At 55.2% G+C, this 17433-nt stretch overlaps 6 protein-coding genes across 6 annotated transcripts; 3 read left to right on the top strand and 3 right to left on the bottom strand.

Moving 5' to 3' along the window:
• Window positions 1-1765: 1765 nt before the first annotated feature.
• Window positions 1766-2921, top strand: DSM5745_08469 (uncharacterized protein; the record flags this gene model as incomplete). Its single annotated transcript, XM_026750485.1, has 5 exons — window positions 1766-1863; window positions 1909-1997; window positions 2041-2158; window positions 2206-2504; window positions 2575-2921. 5 exons carry the CDS (start codon window positions 1766-1768, stop codon window positions 2919-2921), a joined length of 951 nt encoding a protein of 316 aa, XP_026600498.1.
• Window positions 2922-3504: 583 nt separating this feature from the next.
• Window positions 3505-7622, bottom strand: DSM5745_08468 (uncharacterized protein; the record flags this gene model as incomplete). Its single annotated transcript, XM_026750484.1, has 10 exons — window positions 3505-4167; window positions 4215-4500; window positions 4551-4641; window positions 4688-4805; window positions 4853-5088; window positions 5134-5187; window positions 5235-5348; window positions 5764-6143; window positions 6218-6247; window positions 6304-7622. 10 exons carry the CDS (start codon window positions 7620-7622, stop codon window positions 3505-3507), a joined length of 3291 nt encoding a protein of 1096 aa, XP_026600497.1.
• Window positions 7623-7820: 198 nt separating this feature from the next.
• On the bottom strand, window positions 7821-8546 carry DSM5745_08467 (sulfurtransferase; the record flags this gene model as incomplete). The annotated part of the gene is made up of 1 exon (XM_026750483.1): window positions 7821-8546. One exon carries the CDS (start codon window positions 8544-8546, stop codon window positions 7821-7823), a length of 726 nt encoding a protein of 241 aa, XP_026600496.1.
• A 434-nt stretch (window positions 8547-8980) lies between these two features.
• On the bottom strand, window positions 8981-11185 carry DSM5745_08466 (fungal specific transcription factor domain-containing protein; the record flags this gene model as incomplete). The annotated part of the gene is made up of 5 exons (XM_026750482.1): window positions 8981-9623; window positions 9685-10352; window positions 10402-10691; window positions 10739-10966; window positions 11014-11185. 5 exons carry the CDS (start codon window positions 11183-11185, stop codon window positions 8981-8983), a joined length of 2001 nt encoding a protein of 666 aa, XP_026600495.1.
• Window positions 11186-11956: 771 nt separating this feature from the next.
• DSM5745_08465 (putative ABC multidrug transporter) lies at window positions 11957-16550 on the top strand (the record flags this gene model as incomplete). Its single annotated transcript, XM_026750481.1, has 5 exons — window positions 11957-13000; window positions 13048-14586; window positions 14631-15575; window positions 15620-15853; window positions 15903-16550. The coding sequence occupies 5 exons, from the start codon at window positions 11957-11959 to the stop codon at window positions 16548-16550; spliced, it is 4410 nt and encodes a 1469-aa protein (XP_026600494.1).
• Window positions 16551-16930: 380 nt separating this feature from the next.
• Window positions 16931-17414, top strand: fkbp3 (peptidylprolyl isomerase family protein FPR2; the record flags this gene model as incomplete). The annotated part of the gene is made up of 2 exons (XM_026750480.1): window positions 16931-17169; window positions 17243-17414. 2 exons carry the CDS (start codon window positions 16931-16933, stop codon window positions 17412-17414), a joined length of 411 nt encoding a protein of 136 aa, XP_026600493.1.
• Window positions 17415-17433: the final 19 nt, after the last annotated feature.

Here is a 17433-nt window from a genome sequence, read left to right as displayed (position 1 = left end):
GAACATCTACGTGCGCACTTTCAACTCCGCTCTGCTGCATAATGCTGACATCGGACCAGTTTCCCGTCTCATCTATAAAAGACAAGAGCGTGTTGCAGCCATCTAACCATTCGACCTTCTGTCCGTGGAAGGGTTATGCCTCGTATTGGAGTATTGAGGTTGATGGTACGACTCCAACCCCAAGATCCGACGGATCCATGATATGCCAGATGCTGATGAACCAACAGGCAAAACCATCGAGAATGCAGTTTGGTACTACAGTGAGCCTTACGAGGCAGCCAGCAATATCAAGGATCATATTGCCTTTTGTGAGTGTACTTCGTCGAGACTCCTTGCATGCTAACAGTAGACAGATAAGAACAAAGTCGACGTCGTGGAGGAAGAGTAGGTAGTCTAGCTGTCAAACCACGCTCCTGTCAAGGTTTAACTTCCCACGTAGCGTTCCTTGAAAGCCGAGATTGGTTAGCTATGAAAGACTGGGCTTAGAAGTCTCAATCTGCAGCGTCAGGATCCTCAAGTAATAGGTGTCTCGAGATGACGAGGGGTCTCCTTCGGGCCCTGCTTTCTCCAGGCCCGTGATTGGTGCAGTATCATGTTTGCCCTGACGCTGTCTGGTGCCTATCTGCTGGGCTTTGAGCAGCTCAGTCGGCGTACTGTCGCGTCCGGTTCTTGTGAATCACCAGGGTGTCAACATCCAGCATCTAGAGCCGAGCAGCGGCGGTGAGATCCCCTTCATACGGAGTAGACTTAGCAGTCAGCGGAGATCCTCTAATGGTCAAGTGGACAGACAGACCAATGATCTGCGCGGTCGGCCCTTTCTCTATAAGTTTGCATCGACCTCTCGTCTCTCCCACCTGTTCTTGCAATCACGGCGTTCCCCTTGCTCGCGCCCCTTACTGCGCCGACCGTTCAATGGCTGAAGAAGACACGACGCTCTTCATATTGCGGGAGGGGGACTCCAATGTCGTGATGTCTTCAGTTGCCCCAGGGCATTTCCGATGTGCGAACGGCTAATTCTCAGCTGCTCCTGCCAATTCGGAGTTATAAACACTCCGGTCGATCATCGGACCAGAAAAAGGCAAGTTCTGTGGTTCATATTGCTTTTGCGAAGACGAGCTCCTGTCGTATCACCCATGGACACTGTCGCCAAGCGAGCATCCTCGCCAGGGGTAGAGTGAGAATAAGACGGTGCAAGTCCTCAGCCCAGGGGTTACCATCGATAAGGTCCAGTCGCATCAGCACTTCAGTATGGAGGAGACGGAGACCAAGGCCGAGAAAAGGCACGGCAAGGCCATTCCCAAGGCAGCCCTACCATGCTGGATCCCTGCTAACTGCCCGTCTCAACAGGCTCGTCCGCAAAATCGACCAGCGCCTGCTCCCCCCAACGGCAATCATCAATCTGCTCTGCTTCCTGGACCGGTCGAACATCGGGAATGCACGCATCCTGAACTCGTCCACGGGCGACACCCTCATGGACTCCAACCACATCTCCAACCACCAGTACACCATCGCCCTGATGGTCTTCCTGGTGGCCTACTCCGTCTTCGAGGCACCCAGTAACCTCGCCCTCAAGGTCCTCCATCCGCACCGATGGCTGGGCTTCCTTGTCGTGGCGTTTGGAGCCCTGTGTCTTGGTATAGGCTTCAGCCATAATTTCGCTGGGCTTGCGGCGCTACGCTTCTTCCTTGGTGCGGCTGAAGCTGGTGTTTTTCCTGGTATGCCGCTTGTCTTTTGACTGACGTGTTTCTGACTCCAGTGCGAAGGCATGATCTTTTACTTTACCTTCTGGTATAAACCCAGCGAGCGCGCGATTCGCATTGCCGTTTTCCTGTGTAGCGCTGCTCTCGCGAATGCGTTTGGCGGGTGGGTGCCTTGATATCTTCCAGAGAACATCTGCTGATTATCCAGTGCGATTGCATACGGTGTCGGGCATCTGAATGGCCGGCAGGGATTGGAGGGCTGGCGATGGCTCTTCATCATCGAGGGAGTGCCGACCGGTGAGTTGTCCATTCTCGTTCTGGCCGATAACTGATCCCGCAGTTGCTGTTGGCCTCCTTGTCTTCTTCTTCCTTCCAAGCTACCCCGAGACGGCATCTTGGCTCACAGTCGAAGAGAAAGAGCTACAAGCACGCAGGCTGGGAGCCTCGCGGTCGTCCGGGTAAGACTGACCCATATGTCTTTATTGAGAAACCGCTCACATCTCAGACGAGACAAGCTCAACTGGAAAGACGCAAAGGCCACTTTGCGCTCGGTTCGCCTTCTCATGCACTACTTGACCTACCTGACCGTCGCGACGGGCGTGGCCTCCCTGTCCTACTTCGCGCCAACCATCATCCAGGGACTCGGCCACAGTGACCTGCAAGCTCAACTCTTTACAGTCCCACCGTACGCAATCGCATACCCCATTACGCTCCTCCTCGCCTGGCTCTCAGACCGTCTCCAGTCGCGCGGTATCATCGCAGCTGGATCCTGCGCTATGGCATCCATCGCGTTCATCGTTCAGGGTACCCAGCCAACATCCCATAAATCTCGATATTCTTCCCAGTAGCCCAAACTAACATTAACTATTCGCAGCCTCTCTCCCCGCAGACGCATTCACAGCCCGCTACGCCTTCCTCGTCATCGCCACGATCGGCGTCTACGGCGGCCTCCCCTCGTTCAATGCGTGGATTGGCGATAACGTCCGCAATACGACGGCAAGTTCAATCAGCATTGCTCTGAACATTGCGTTCTCGGGACCTGGCCAGATCATCGGGGTGTGGATATATAGGGCCCAGGATGCACCGGCTTACCGGTTGGGGCATGGGGTCAATGCGGCTATGAGTGCTGTCTCGGCGATTCTGGCACTGGCTTTGACGGTGTATTATCGGAGGGCGAATGCGAGGCGTAAGGGGGGTGGTGAGGTGTTGTGGGTTAGTTAGTCGTCTGGTTTACGGTGCTGTTTGAATTCCCTTGCTGTGTCTGATGGTGAGAACAGATGGGCGAAGGCAGAGCGCGTAGCTACTATGATCTGTTCCCACCATTTACTCGAAATCCTTTGCTGCAAAGATAGAACAATCATCCTCTGATCAGCGCCTTGAATCCTAGAGCTTATCCATGGCCTCCGCTTTGGGCGGCCAAGAAGGCCTAGCCACGTCTACGTGCATGAAAGGGTTATGCAGGGTATCCTAGGTAGACTTGGAGAGCACCCCGGTCTTAGCAGAGAGGAGCTAGAGATATCACAATACGTCCACTTAGCCCGGCTGCAGTAGATAAATCCAGTCAAATAAAGCCAGAGCCAGGCGAGAACGGGATTATTTCGAGGAGTGGTGTATGATGGATCTTCCCTGTGGACATCGGAGCCTACCCGACCCATGTCCACGGAACCAAGCGACGGCACTGAATAGAATATTTTTGTATATAGTAACCAGTTTAAGCAAAAGCATCCAAATTTGCGAATGCAAGGGCTGTTATCCCTTGTTGCGACATGGGATTGAGCCAGCATCACGCTTCATCCCCATCGATCTAACGAACCTCCGTACTAACAGTCGGCCCCTTCTCACTCTCATCCCCATTCCTCGTCTGCACCGTAACAAGCTCATGCACCTTCTCGGTTGCCGCGGCACCCCCAACAATCGCGCGGTCGCCATCGAAGAACTTCGCAATCTCCTCGAGCGGCGTGCGCCGCGTCTCGATATAGAACTTCCACACCACAAACAGCTCGAAGAGCAGCCAGACGCAGTACACGATGTAGTACTTCCACTCGATGTGCAGCAGCGCGATCGGGTTGACGTACTGGTTGAAGAGCAGACTGAGCGCGACGCAGAAGAACATCAGCGTCAGGCCCTTGGCGCGCAGGCGGTACGGCAGGATCTCGGATGAGTAGGAGACCAGCAGGCCGCTGAAGCCGATGTTGTAGAAGATGTAGTAGAGGAATATGAATGCGATCACGGCGTTGCCGGCGTGGTCGTCGGCGCCGCCGGGCCCGTGGGGGAAGCGGGCGAGCCCGATGGTTGTGGAGACGAAGCAGGCGATCATGCCGACGACGGAGGTGAGGAAGAGCTTGCGGCGGCCGATTTTGTCGACGAAGAAGCAGATTCCCGTTGCGGAGACGACGTTGAGGGCGTTGAGGCCGAGGTTGATGCTGAGGACTTTGTGCGTGTCTTCTATGCCGATGAGGGCGAGGACCTGCTGATGTTGGCGCCGATCGTAGTTGGGTAGGAAGGAAGACGTACCTTGGGGAGGAAGTATGAGACAATGCCGTTGCCAGACCACTGCGAGAAGAAACCGATCGTAATCAGGATGATCGAGCGGTGTCGGTTGCCGGGGGTCGACCATAGCTCAGACCATCCGTTGCCCTCAAGCTGCTTCTCGAGCGCGAGCGTTTGCTGGATCTCGTCGAATTCGATATTCACCAGTTCGTCGTCTTCGTCGCCTTGCGCGTGGACGTACGCCAGGATCTTCTTGGCTTCCGCGAGCTTGCCCTTGGAAATCAGCCAGCGAGGTGATTCAGGGACCATCCTGTGACTGTCTTAGCTGGAGTATCTCAAAGTCATGACGGTGGGACGCACCAGATAAAGATCAGCTGGCAGATAGATGGCACGCCTTGCAACAGGCAGGGGACACGCCAGGACCAGTCGCTGCCATGGATTTTGCTTGTCCCTGTGGATGTTAATGCAACGTCTTTGCGAATCAACTGAACACATACCAAGCGCGACGGCAGCACCGATCAAACTTCCCACATACCACAGTGAGTTGTAGATCGTACTGTACACGGCTCGATGTTGCGGGTGCACGAGCTCAGTAACAAGAAGAGGCGAGCATTCCTGTCAACCAGTCAACACCTGCTCGCCCACCAAAGCAGTGCACGAACCTGCGCGATTCCCAGTCCAAATCCGAGGATTATCCGGCCAACAACGAACAGTGCAATCTTATATCCGATCGAGACCATGACGACGCCGAAAAGCATAATCACACAGCCGATAACAACTCCGAAGCGGCGACCACAAATGTCCGCCACGTACGGGACGACAGGGATGGCGAGAATCGACCCGATCGACATGGACGCAGCCAGCAGACCAAGGGTTGCGCCTTCGGGGTGGTTGTATGCTGAACTTGTTAGAGCTTGCGTGGGTCTGTGCGCGGTCTACTCACATTCATTCCATTCATCGAGTGCTTCAAGTCCATTCATCAGGGAGCCATCATAGCCTGCAGCAGTTAATGCCGGTTCTCTCAGGAGACTGGTATGTACAAACCGTTCGTGGCAGAGGTAATCATTGCCGCCCACAGCGTGAGATAGACGAAGCGCATGCCCTTCATCTTCCACCAGGTCACCTTGGGCCACTCGCGCCCGGCGAGGGTGAACGTGTCTTTGCCCATATCGTAGAGTATTGGTCGCCTAAAATTCCAACAAGCTCCACAGAAGGTGATGGGGAGGGTTCGCGTGGAGTCAGGTGCGGTTCGCTCCGAGGAGGAACAGGGGAGAAGATATAGACGACCCCAACTCACGCGATCATGACACACCGGCTAAATCAGAGACCAAGAGTCTGACAATGCAGAGCCTAAGCTTGCGGTCGATGCTAGGGGCGTCTGCGTGCAACTCTAGCCGAGCACGATGCGACATGTCGACGGCATTGATTGGGGCGGGTCTAGAATCGAGCAGGGGGCGCGGCATGAGTGTCAGAGCCTAATCGAATCCGGGGATGCGTCTATTCATCCATTTTCCCGGAGGGCGGGGGCGTGCGTTGCCCAGTCTCCGTGATATTTTGAGAAAGCCTCACATACCCCGGACGGTCTCCATGCCCAGGCGGCCCATGTGCTCGCTAATATCGGGGCCGGTGGTCATTGGTGGGATCCAGGCGCCCTCGAGGAGGTCGAGCCGTACGTGGTCTAGATTCGAGACAAGGCGTCTTGAGACAAGACGGCAAGGATCAGCTGCGCTCTTAAGCATCGTAAGATATCGCTTGGTGGCACTCGGGCAGAGAACTGTCCATCCCGTGGCGGAAGAGGGTGCATGGTGCCGAAATGGCCACAGAGGCTCTGGATAAGCCCGGCAAACAGCCTGATTGCGGCTGAGTCGGCTGGATCTTCTGCTCAACAGCCGGCCAGAGGTCGAAGGAATCTGGAACTGAACTAATGGTTGCCGTCGGAGATGGTGATCGATTCTGGGATGGAGGACCAGGAATGGACTTGGCGATCAATCGCTTCTTCCTCACCAGTGCCGAGGATCATTGCCTACCTACCCAAGGGGTTGAACGCTAAAGCAGTCCTATTAATTATTGTCTATCCCATAATGTACATGACCTAGTCTACCATTACAACCACCCCTTAGGACCACCCCACTTGCCACTAACCATGGACTCGTAGTACACCCACGGGAAGAAGTGCTTCTTGAGGTAGTAGAACTCCTTTCTAGGCGTACCCTGGTCGATGCCGAACCACTCGCCGAAGGTTTCCTTGGGAACACCGCCATACTTGAACTCGGCGAGCAGGACCTTGCCGTACTCGGTGGTCAGGGGGCAAGAGGTGTACCCGTCGTACGTGGCGTCGGGCTCCTTGCCGTCCATTGCACGGAGCATGTTCTGGACCAGAACCGGAGCCTCGGCTGTGACGGCCGCGGCGGTCTTGGAGGTCGGGAGGCTGGAGGCGTCGCCGGCGGACCAGACGTTGGCGAATTTCTTGTGGCGGGTGGTGCCGTCGTCGACGTCGACGTAGCCGGCTTCGTTGGCGAGGGCGCTGTTCTTGATAAACGCGTGGGGACCCATCTTGGGGACGACGTGGAGGAGGTCGAACTCCCGAGTAACGCTTGATTCACCGTTGGGGCGGGCAAAGGTGGCCTTCTTGCCGTCGATGGCGATCAGGTCGTGCTGGAAGAGACCCTCAACCCCGCGCTCCTTGCGCAGCTCCTCGAGCTTGGCGTTATACTTGGGGACACCGAACATGGAGGGCGTTCCGGTGGCGAAGGCGATCTTAATGGCCGAGCCGGCGGGGTTGCTGGGGTCGTAGAGACCAGCCTTCTTCCAGTAGTCCAGGGCAAGCCACATGATCTTCTGGGGCGCACCGGCACACTTAATCACACCAGCGGGCTGGGTGAAGATAGCGGAGCCCTTTTGGAGCTTCTCAATCGTGGGGAAAACCTTGGAGCAGGTGTCGTAGGAGTAGATGGTGGAGACATTGGAGTCCGGGGCTGCCAGCGCCTCGGACAGACCCTTCACGCTGCCAAAGTTGAGAGTAATACCAGGAGCGACAACAAGGTGATCATAGTTAAGCTTGTTACTGTTTCCGAGCGTAATAAAGTTCTCCTCCGGAGAAAAGGTGCCAACACTCTCGTTGTAGAACTTCAGCTTGGGGTCGATCAGGCCAGCGAGCGGCTGGCGCAGCTGCTCGCGCGTCTTCAATCCGCCGCCAACAAGCGTCCAGCCCGGCTGGTAGTTGTGCCAGATAGCAGGATCGACAACGGCGATGTCATCCTTGACAAAGCGGCCAGAGCGCAGCAGCTGGTGGCTGATGGCCAGACCGGCTGTTCCTCCGCCGATAACGACGACCTTGTGGTTGCGCGCAGTAGCGGCGACCGGGGCGGCCGTCGCGAAACCACGACTTGTCGCAACAGCGCGGGCTGCAGACGCTACTTGGCTGCGAAACATTTTTGTATAATCGAGTCTAGAATCAAAGAAGTTTGCGGGGTTCACGAAAATTTGATGCTGACGGTGGCGGGGAGGCGCATTAGTCAGCATCCCGCTCGTACGATCGGCTGACTCAGCTCCGATCCCGGCGGTCGCGCCTTCCGGATTAAGAAATACCCCTTGTTCGCCAAGAACAGCGTAAACAATCTATTTCACGGCCTACTTGTCGTCGCTTGATACTACCAATCCCTCGTCTTGTGCTCTCCTCGTCCACTCCATCCAGCTCCCATCGTACAGTCTCCGCTTCATTCCATACCCACTTAGCTGCAGCGCAAGATCGAGTGCTGCTGCTGTGACCCCGGAGTTGCAGGTAAGCACGACAGGCAACTCTCCGTCCACTCCAGCTGCCTGAAAGCGTTCCTTCAGCTCTTCCGCCGATAAGATGACCTTGTCCTCGTCCAGAATGGACGCCAAGGGCACATTCAGCGCCGACGGCATATGTCCTGACCGCAAGGACGCGTTGATCTCTGGCTCGGCACCCGAGAATCGGCCAGGAATCCTGGAATCAATGATTTGGAAGGCTGAGCTCCTGTCGGATAAGAGAAGGTCGCGTAATTCGTCGTAGGATATCACCTCTCTTGGATCTGGATTTTTGACGGGGTATCCCTGTGGCGCAGGAGGGAGAGTACATAGAGGCCCCGTCGCGATCGGAAATCCTTTTTTCACATAACGTGGGAAATTGTTCAAGACATGGACATCTCGATGCCCGAAGTAGCGACAGGCCCAGGCTACGCGAGGCGACGAGTAGAGTCCGACCTCGAGCGCATCGTAGACTACCAGGATATCGTCTGGCTGAAGACCTAGTGCCGTCATGCTGTTGGCAAAGTGTGATGCGGAAGGGAGCATTTGTGGATAAGGAGATTCGCGGTCCCTGATCTCATCCATGTTGAGAAATCTGTCCTCGAGTTAATGGTGGTCGTAATTACAGCGAGTCGATGATATATATTTACATTGACCCGGGGAGATGGTGGGCTTCATAGGAGGAAAGGTGAGATGGTTGGCCAACTGCTACGGGAATGATGCGCCGTGAAGAGAATGAGCCCGTTAAAGCAGAGTGAAGCTCGTCAGGCGTCACAAGAAGAGATGCAAAGGGAGTTGAAGCCATCCTGACGGTGCTTGCAGCTTGTACATTGCCTTGGCGCATGAAGTTCATGAACCTGGCAGAATTCGCATGAGAGCCACGCTAGACTACTTTGGACGATTACGTAATGACGCCGCGGCTGCCAATTCGGGCTTAGACGGTTTCCCTCGTCCCGAGGTCCCTCGTTTCAATGTTCATGGTGTTGCTCACCTCCCTCAGCCAGATGCAATTCCAGACATTATCCCATATTGCCAGCCTGATCAGCCTGCGAGGTGTCCGGTATACTCCACCAGCTCTCATGCCAATCCCTCCAAATGAGCTCCGTCTCAATCGCCCGCACAAAATCCACCGGCTGTGACACCATCCGAGCGGTACCGGGCCTGGCACTCGAAGCAGGGTCCCGCTCAATCGCAACCTGACTTCCGAGCTGAAAAGGAACACCAAAAGCGTCATTAAGCTGGTCCGCTGTTTGCAGGGGTAAGTCCATGGAGAGGTTTTGGAGTGACTCGAAGGGCGGAAAGGCCGGAGCGCTACCGGTCGGGATTTCCTGCGGCCTTTGCGACGGAGCCTGCATCGCTATCTCTCTTGCACCGCTTGCGAGGAGGTTTGGCTCCATACTTTGTCGAGGACGGACCGCGCCGACAACTGCCAGGCCTTGGGGAGGTTCCTCACCCGAGTGGACGGCCCGCGACACATCATTCAGCGCGCCCATTGCGCTCGCGATGGGGACAAAGTCTGGTCGGATGTTGCTTGCCTGGGTCATGAGCTTTATGACCTTCTCCAGGGAGGAAATGTCCTCTTCGCGCTCTTTGGGATCGTCTGACGAGAGAATATGGTAATAAAGCGTGAAGAAGGCGCAGAACGGATAGAAGGTGATAAGTCTTCTCACATCAGCTTCCGCATCAACAAAAAAGGAATCGACAGACTATAGAGCAGACTTACAGTATATACGAGCTCTGGGGTTCTCCGCCTGGCGCGATGTTCCTTTGCGACCATTCGTCTAGGATACTGATGATGGCTCTCGCAGAACGAATTGCTTGTGGGTGCGTGCTCAACACAGTCGCAGACGCCTTTCGCCGCATATATATGATCATGCTGTGGAAAGCGATGGTTGACTCCGCGTATAACCACGACTGGACCATATTTACCTTGGGCGACCTCGCTACGGAGAGCATGTCCCAATCGTCCACCAACTCGGTGAGCTGATTGCAATAATCATCCACATTGCTGATGAGCGCTTCCTCCGTCAATGTCTCACGCGCCTTGAAGTAATCAGCTATGATGTAAAGAGCCCGTGTCCAGACAATAAACAGAATGCAGTCGTGGGGTTTGGGCTGTTTCGTCGCCGGCGAGATCTCCGCGGGAAGCCTGACCTGGGTCGGATCACATCGAAGCGCCCTGGGCTTGTCGTACCAGAGCCTGAAAAGGAAGTCAATTTCGACCAGATACCAATGCAACCGGCGCTTGACCTCCTTGTCGGCTTCTTCCTGGGGCGTCCCAAGCGGACTGAAGTCTACACTATGAATGTCCAGGAGGTCTCCGAATCGGCAGGCCTCGCGGTGGAACTGCCACGCCAGATGGTAGTCGAAGTTGTTGATTGCGAGCCATGTCTTGGCCAAGGTTAACGTATAATCTAGGGAGTGTTTGAGGCACGCTTACGGTGAGGGCGGCTGCAAGAATATCCAGCTTCGTCCCCTCGGCTGATTCAAGCCATTTGGGAACCGACTGGAGACAAGTATAGTACGTCTTGCTCGCCTTCCTGTGCTGGTCGTCGGCTGCAAGGCTCTGGCCAAGATAGATCGCACAGTGGTAAATCACCCGCATAACCGGCTTGACATCGGCATATGGTGAATCGATGATGTGAGGGAGCGCCCTCAGGAACTCTGGATCCACGATCGAGTTGAACGAGACAAAGACAGTCGCATGTGGGAGGATGAAGTCCAGAAAAACTGACAACCGTCAGTATACCAGGTAAGCCAAGGGTCAACAATCATACTATCTATGCATTGCTTTGCTTCATGCCTTGGAAGATTGACTTTCGGCTCGTTTGCCACATGATTTCCCGGTCGAGGGAACGGAGCAGCTAACTGGACCAATGCGGTATCCAGACGAGTGATTGCGCTGCTGACCGTGGATTGGGCCCAGGGAGATGAGGGCTCGGAGGAACGGGTGGTGAGAGACTCGATGCTGTCCTTTGCTCCGCTGACCATGCGGTATAAAAGGCCTGTCGCGGTCAGTATTCATACCTTTGCAAATGAGGCCTACCCATACCGTCGTTCGCTGTCTCTGATTCAAGGTTCACTTGAGGCGACTCCGTTGGATTGTTGTGTTTCGGCGGAGGTTCATTCGCATTCGCCGTCGCAGCTGCCTTGAGTCGTGCCTCCAAAGCCTCGAGCCGGTGATCCAGACGGTGGATGTCGGCGTTTTGCCTGACCCCATCCATTAGACGGGCTTGAGTCAGGGAGGAGGTGCCGACCTACCTCGAACCGCGTGTTTTTCTCTTATCGGGGTACGCACACTGCAGGCGGTTGTTCCGACACCGTTTGCACTGTGGCTCTGCGCGATCACATCTCAGCTGGAGCCTGTCAGCAAGCTGGAATGCTGGTATGGGGATCGGATCCCGAGTACAGACCTTCCGCTCTCTGCACCTGAGGCACTACCGCAGTGTCAGTAAATTTCTATACATCGGGAGATCTTAATACCGAGAGCTTCATGCGATGGGGCTCCATTTTGGATGCAACATCAGGCGATGGATCACCAAGTTGGCGGACGAGGGCGATCGGACAGCTATAAGCCCGAGCCCGCGGCCACGCCAAGCGTTAGTCATGCACCTCGGCCTTTCGGACTCTCGGACAATCCCGCTTGGCCGTGGCTGATTGGCTCGCGCAGCAAGGGTCATGCTGGCCGAGGACTTGGATCTGACATTTGGGTTCCAAGGGTCCCAAGGGTCCCAAGGGATGATTGCAAGGGTTGTTTTGTTGACAGTTGTGTCACTGCGCCGACGGCGGGATCGGGTGTTGACTCTCCGCGTTGTCCGCGGAATCCGCCACAGTTCAGCTGGTCAGATCACAATTCACCATGTTATGACAGTCGCCTATTCTTAGATGAGGTCGGACATTCACTCGCCCAAACCCCGAGCTGGGCAAAGCTCGTATAAATACCTGAGTCCCTGCACTCCTTTCTGTGGTACAACACATGTGCTCATCTGTCATCCATGGATTCCACCACAGACAGCCCACTGCCGACTGCGGACGGTGTCAGTCCTGCCAACAGTGTGAGTCCTGCCAACAGCTGCGGCTCGACTCTGGCCGACAAGCACGCCGAATCCGACCGCGAGGTGACACACTTGGCTCGAACTTTCAGTGAGCGGTCGAGGCAAACGAATAATCAGCTCCCTTTCGCCGCATCAAAAGACGCGTCTCTCGATCCCCACAGCCGCCGATTCAATGCCAGAGCCTGGGCCAAAGCGTTCTATGATGTCCGATACAACTCGACCGATGCGCCGCCACCACGAGTGTCCGGTGTTGCTTTCAAGGGCCTCAATGTGGCAGGCTATGGGAGCCCCGTCGACTATCAGATGAGTGTGGGAAATGCGTTTCTGAAGCTACCCACCCTCGCGCGACAGTGGCTGGGTGGGAAGAAACAGCGGATCGAGATTCTTCGAGACATTGACGGGCTGCTCCTTCCCGGAGAACAGCTTTGCGTCCTCGGGCCCCCGGGGTCAGGCTGTTCTACCCTACTGAAGACCATTGCACAGGAAACTTACGGCTTCGAAGTCGATCCGTCATCGTCCATCAACTACCAGGGCGTTACCCCGAAACAGATGTCCACGCAGTTCCGCGGCGAAGCGATATACACGGCCGAGGTCGACGCCCACTACCCCCAGCTCGTCGTCGGAGATACTCTCTACTTTGCCGCCCTTGCTCGCACCCCTCGCCAAATCCCTGGGGGCATGAGTCGCCAGGACTACGCTACCCACCTACGCGATGTTATCATGTCAACCTTCGGCATCAGCCATACCATCAACACCAAGGTCGGGAATGACTTCGTTCGAGGGGTCAGCGGAGGCGAGAGGAAGCGGGTCACAATCGCAGAAGCGGCATTGAGCTATGCCCCTTTGCAGTGCTGGGATAATAGCACGCGTGGGCTGGATAGTGCGAATGCGGTTGAGTTCTGCAGGACTCTGCGCACGCAAGGAGATGTTTTTGGCGTCACTTCGTGTGTGGCCATCTACCAGGCTCCTCAGGCAGCATACGAGGTACGTCGGCTCTTCTAGCCATCGCGAAAATACTAACGAGTCGATAGATCTTCAACAAAGTTACTGTTCTCTATGAGGGGAGACAGATTTACTTTGGACCTGCAACGGAAGCCAAGGACTATTTTGAACGGCTTGGGTTTGTTTGTCCGGAAGCGCAAACAACGCCTGACTTTTTGACCTCCATGTCAAGCCCAGTTGAGCGCATCATCCGTCCAGGACACGAGAATCAGGTGCCTCGGACCTCCGACGAATTTGCGCGGCGCTGGAAAGAGAGCCCTGAGCGCCAGGCTTTGATCCGTGATATCGACCAGTACAACACCGCTCATCCCTTCAACGCGACCGATCTGCATCTCTTCTCATCATCGCGTGACGCGGAGAAGTCGAAGAAACAACGGACGACATCTCCCTATACTTTGTCATACTGGGGTCAGATCCGGCTCTGTTTATGGGGGGCCTTCCGACGGTTGAGGAACGACCCCAGCGTGCCCGTGGCCATGCTCATCGGAAACGTCTTCGAAGCCTTGATTATAGCCAGTATCTTTTACAACCAGCCTAACAATACGACCTCGTTCTTCTCTCGTGGCGCTCTGCTGTTCATGATGGTCCTGCTGAGTGCCTTTTCCAGCATCCTCGAAATTCTCTCGCTGTACGAGAAACGCACAATCGTCGAGAAACACGACAGATATGCCCTCTATCATCCCAGCGCGGAGGCCATCGCTTCAATGATCGTCGATATGCCGTACAAAATTGTGAACTCCCTGCTCACCGGCCTGACTTTGTATTTCATGGGCAATCTACGGCGTGAGCCTGGCGCGTTCTTCTTCCTGTACCTGATCGCGTTTATGATGATGATGTCGATGTCGATGTTCTTCCGGTTCTTTGCGTCTATCACAAAGTCGATTGAGCAAGCGCTTGCGCCTTCTGCAATCATCCTGCTGGCGTTGGTATTGTACACCGGTTTTGCCATCCCGGTCTCTTACATGCGCGGCTGGGCCTCCTGGATCCGGTGGCTCAATCCGATCTCGTATGGATTCGAAGCGGTTATGGTCAACGAATTTGACGGTCGCGAGTTCCCCTGTGTCGGATTCGTTCCCTCTGGACCTGGCTATGAGAATGTTTCACCAGACCAAAAGGTCTGCTCGACGGTTGGCGCCACTCCAGGGTCAGACGTTGTGCAGGGCACGGCCTTTGTTCGCTCCGCATACGGTTATGAGTATAGTCATCGCTGGCGAAACTTTGGGATCATCCTTGCTATCACCTGTTTTCTGGCCGTCTGTCACTTGGTCACGACTGAAATCGTTGCTTCTCAGCGCTCCAAGGGGGAGGTGCTTGTGTTCCGTCGTGGAAAGGCGCACAAGGCCCACGCCAAGCGACTGCAGACTGATGAAGAGCAGGTGCCAGCACCTGTGGCTCAGAGCGAGAAGACTACACCAGAAGAGCCTGGCGTGGTTTCCGGCGTGGAGAAGCAGTCTTCCATATTTCACTGGGAAGATGTGACATTCGACATCAAAATCAAAGGCGAACCGAGGCGCATCCTCGACCGCATTGACGGCTGGATTCGCCCGGGAACTTTGACAGCACTCATGGTAAGTCGCCTTGCGCGCCTCATATTATAATCTGACCTCTGTAGGGCGTGTCCGGTGCCGGCAAGACTACTCTTCTGGATGTATTGGCGAATCGCACCACGATCGGAGTCGTCGGAGGCAACATGTTTGTTGATGGCCACTCTCGCGACGAGTCCTTCCAACGAAAAACTGGCTATGTCCAACAACAAGACCTTCATCTGCACACTTCGACCGTCCGGGAAGCATTGGAGTTCAGTGCTCTTCTCCGCCAACCGCCGCAATATACCAAGGCCGAGAAGCTCGCCTATGTTGACTCAGTCATTGACCTGCTGAACATGACAGACTACGCGGACGCCATTGTTGGAGTTCCAGGCGTGGGGCTCAATGTCGAACAGCGAAAACGCCTTACCATCGGTGTTGAGCTGGCTGCTCGTCCCAAGTTGTTGCTCTTCCTAGACGAGCCTACCTCTGGCCTGGATAGTCAAACCTCGTGGTCAATTTGCAATCTCATGGAGACATTGACCAAGAATGGCCAAGCGATCCTCTGTACCATCCACCAGCCTTCGGCCATGTTGTTCCAGCGCTTCGACAGACTCCTTCTGCTGGCGGGCGAGGGAAAGACAGTGTACTTTGGTGAGGTTGGTCAAGGAGCAAGCACGCTCATGGACTACTTTGTCCGCAATGGTGGTTCGCCTTGCCCCCCAGGTGCTAACCCGGCAGAGCACATGCTTGAGGTCATTGGGGCTGCACCAGGCGCTCACTCAGACATCGACTGGCCTGAAGTTTGGAGGAGCAGTGCCGAGTACCAGGAGGTACGAAGCGAGCTTGCACAACTGAGAGAGCTGGCAAACCATCCATCCCCGGTCTCCGATCCAAATGACAAATCCAGCTATACTGAGTTTGCAGCCCCTTTCTCCGAACAGTTCATCCAGGTCGGACGTCGAGTATTCCAGCAATACTGGCGCGACCCGTCATATATCTGGTCGAAAGTGTTGTTGACCGTTGGATCGGTAAGTCCTCCACTCTTGATTGTATTCTCCTCTAATCCGTCTAGTCCCTCTTCATCGGATTTTCGTTCTTCAAAATGGACAACACCCGGCAAGGACTACAAAACCAGATGTTCGGCGTCTTTGTCTTCCTCTTCGTTACCGTCCAACTTGTTATGCAAATCATTCCTGTGTTCGTCACGCAGCGAAAGCTCTACGAGTCCCGCGAGCGGCAATCCAAAACGTATGCATGGCAGGCGTTCATGATGTCGAATATAACTGTTGAGTTCTTCTGGAATACGGTATGCTTCCCATTCTCTCTTTCATAACACTTGCTCATCCCGTCTACAGATCATGGCTATCTTCTGCTTCCTCACTTGGTTCTACCCCGTCGGCCTGTACCAGAACGCGGAGTACACAGACACCGTCCACTCCCGGAGCCTTCTGACCGTGCTCAACCTCTGGGCCGTCTTCCTCTTTGCCAGTTCGCTGGCGCACATGCTCATCGCCGGCATTGAGGTCGCGGAGATAGCATCGTCCTTGTCCAACATCCTTTTCATCATGATGTACGCCTTCTGCGGTATCCTTGCCGGCCCCGACGCCCTCCCTGGCTTCTGGATATTCATGTATCGAGTAAATCCGTTTACTTACCTGGTGGGGTCTCTGCTGGCTACCACGCTTGGTGATGCGCCCATGCACTGCGCCGACAACGAGATCTTGTCGTTCCATGCGCCGGAGGAACAGACTTGTCAGGAGTACACGGAAGCGTACCGGTCTTTGGCTGGGGGATACATCCTTAACCCGGATGCGCGAGGCAGCGAGCAGTGTCAGTACTGTTCACTCGACAACACGAATCAGTATCTGGCCGGACTCAGCATCGACTACGGCAACCGCTGGCGCGACTTTGGTTTCTTGTGGGTTTATATTGTCTTCAACACTGTCGTCGCCGTTGCTCTCTACAAGCTATTCCGGGTACCTAGAACGAAGAAGGGACAGTAAACTTGCGTAGTTTTATTGTTCAACATTGGCATCTCGTTTCTTTTCTACCTTGTCTACTTTTCGGACATTTCCCGTTGTTCAGCGTGCAGATGGGGTTGGCGATTGGTAGCACGATAGATAGCGCATCTTACCCTTTCTCCTGATAAATCTAATCTAATTTTGTATCGCTGCCACCGCCTCTTCCTGACCCTCTCTCCATACTGTCGTAGAGTGAACAAGACCTGCACAAAGCCGCTGACTCAGCAATGCTATGCACAGCCTGAAGTCCCGCCACGTTTCCCCACGCTTCCTCCTCTCCGCCTCCGCAAGTTCCATTTCCAACACCACCAACACCAGCAATCCAAGTCAACCATCAATCATCCCCCCAATTCCGATCCAAAATGCGCACCGCAATCCTCACCACGATCCTCACCTTCGCCCTCACCGGCCTCACCCAAGCCGCCTCCCTCGGCATCGAAACAACCCACGCCGTCGAATGCACCCGCAAGACGCAGAAGGGCGACAGCGTCAAGATGCACTACCGCGGCACCCTCGCCGCAGACGGAACCCAGTTCGACGCGAGCTATGACCGCGGCACGCCGTTCAAGTTCAAGCTTGGGGCCGGGCACGTTATCAAGGGGTGAGTTGTCTATGGTTCACAATCTTGGGATCGGGGTCTGTGGTGTTTCGTTGCTGACGGTGCTTTTTTGCAGATGGGACCAGGGTCTCCTTGGGATGTGTGTTGGCGAGAAGAGGACGCTTACGATTCCGCCGGAGTTTGGGTATGGGGAGCGCGGCGCCGGGGGGGTTATTCCTGGTGGTGCGACCTTGATTTTCCAGACGGAGTTGCTGGAGATTGAGGGGGTGGATAAGGATGAGCTTTGAGCGACTTGTTGTGGGCTCA

Source organism: Aspergillus mulundensis (genome assembly GCF_003369625.1).
Source record: "Aspergillus mulundensis strain DSM 5745 chromosome Unknown scaffold_10, whole genome shotgun sequence".
Lineage (NCBI taxonomy): Eukaryota > Fungi > Ascomycota > Eurotiomycetes > Eurotiales > Aspergillaceae > Aspergillus > Aspergillus mulundensis.
This window is presented reverse-complemented; position numbering and strand designations above follow the sequence as displayed.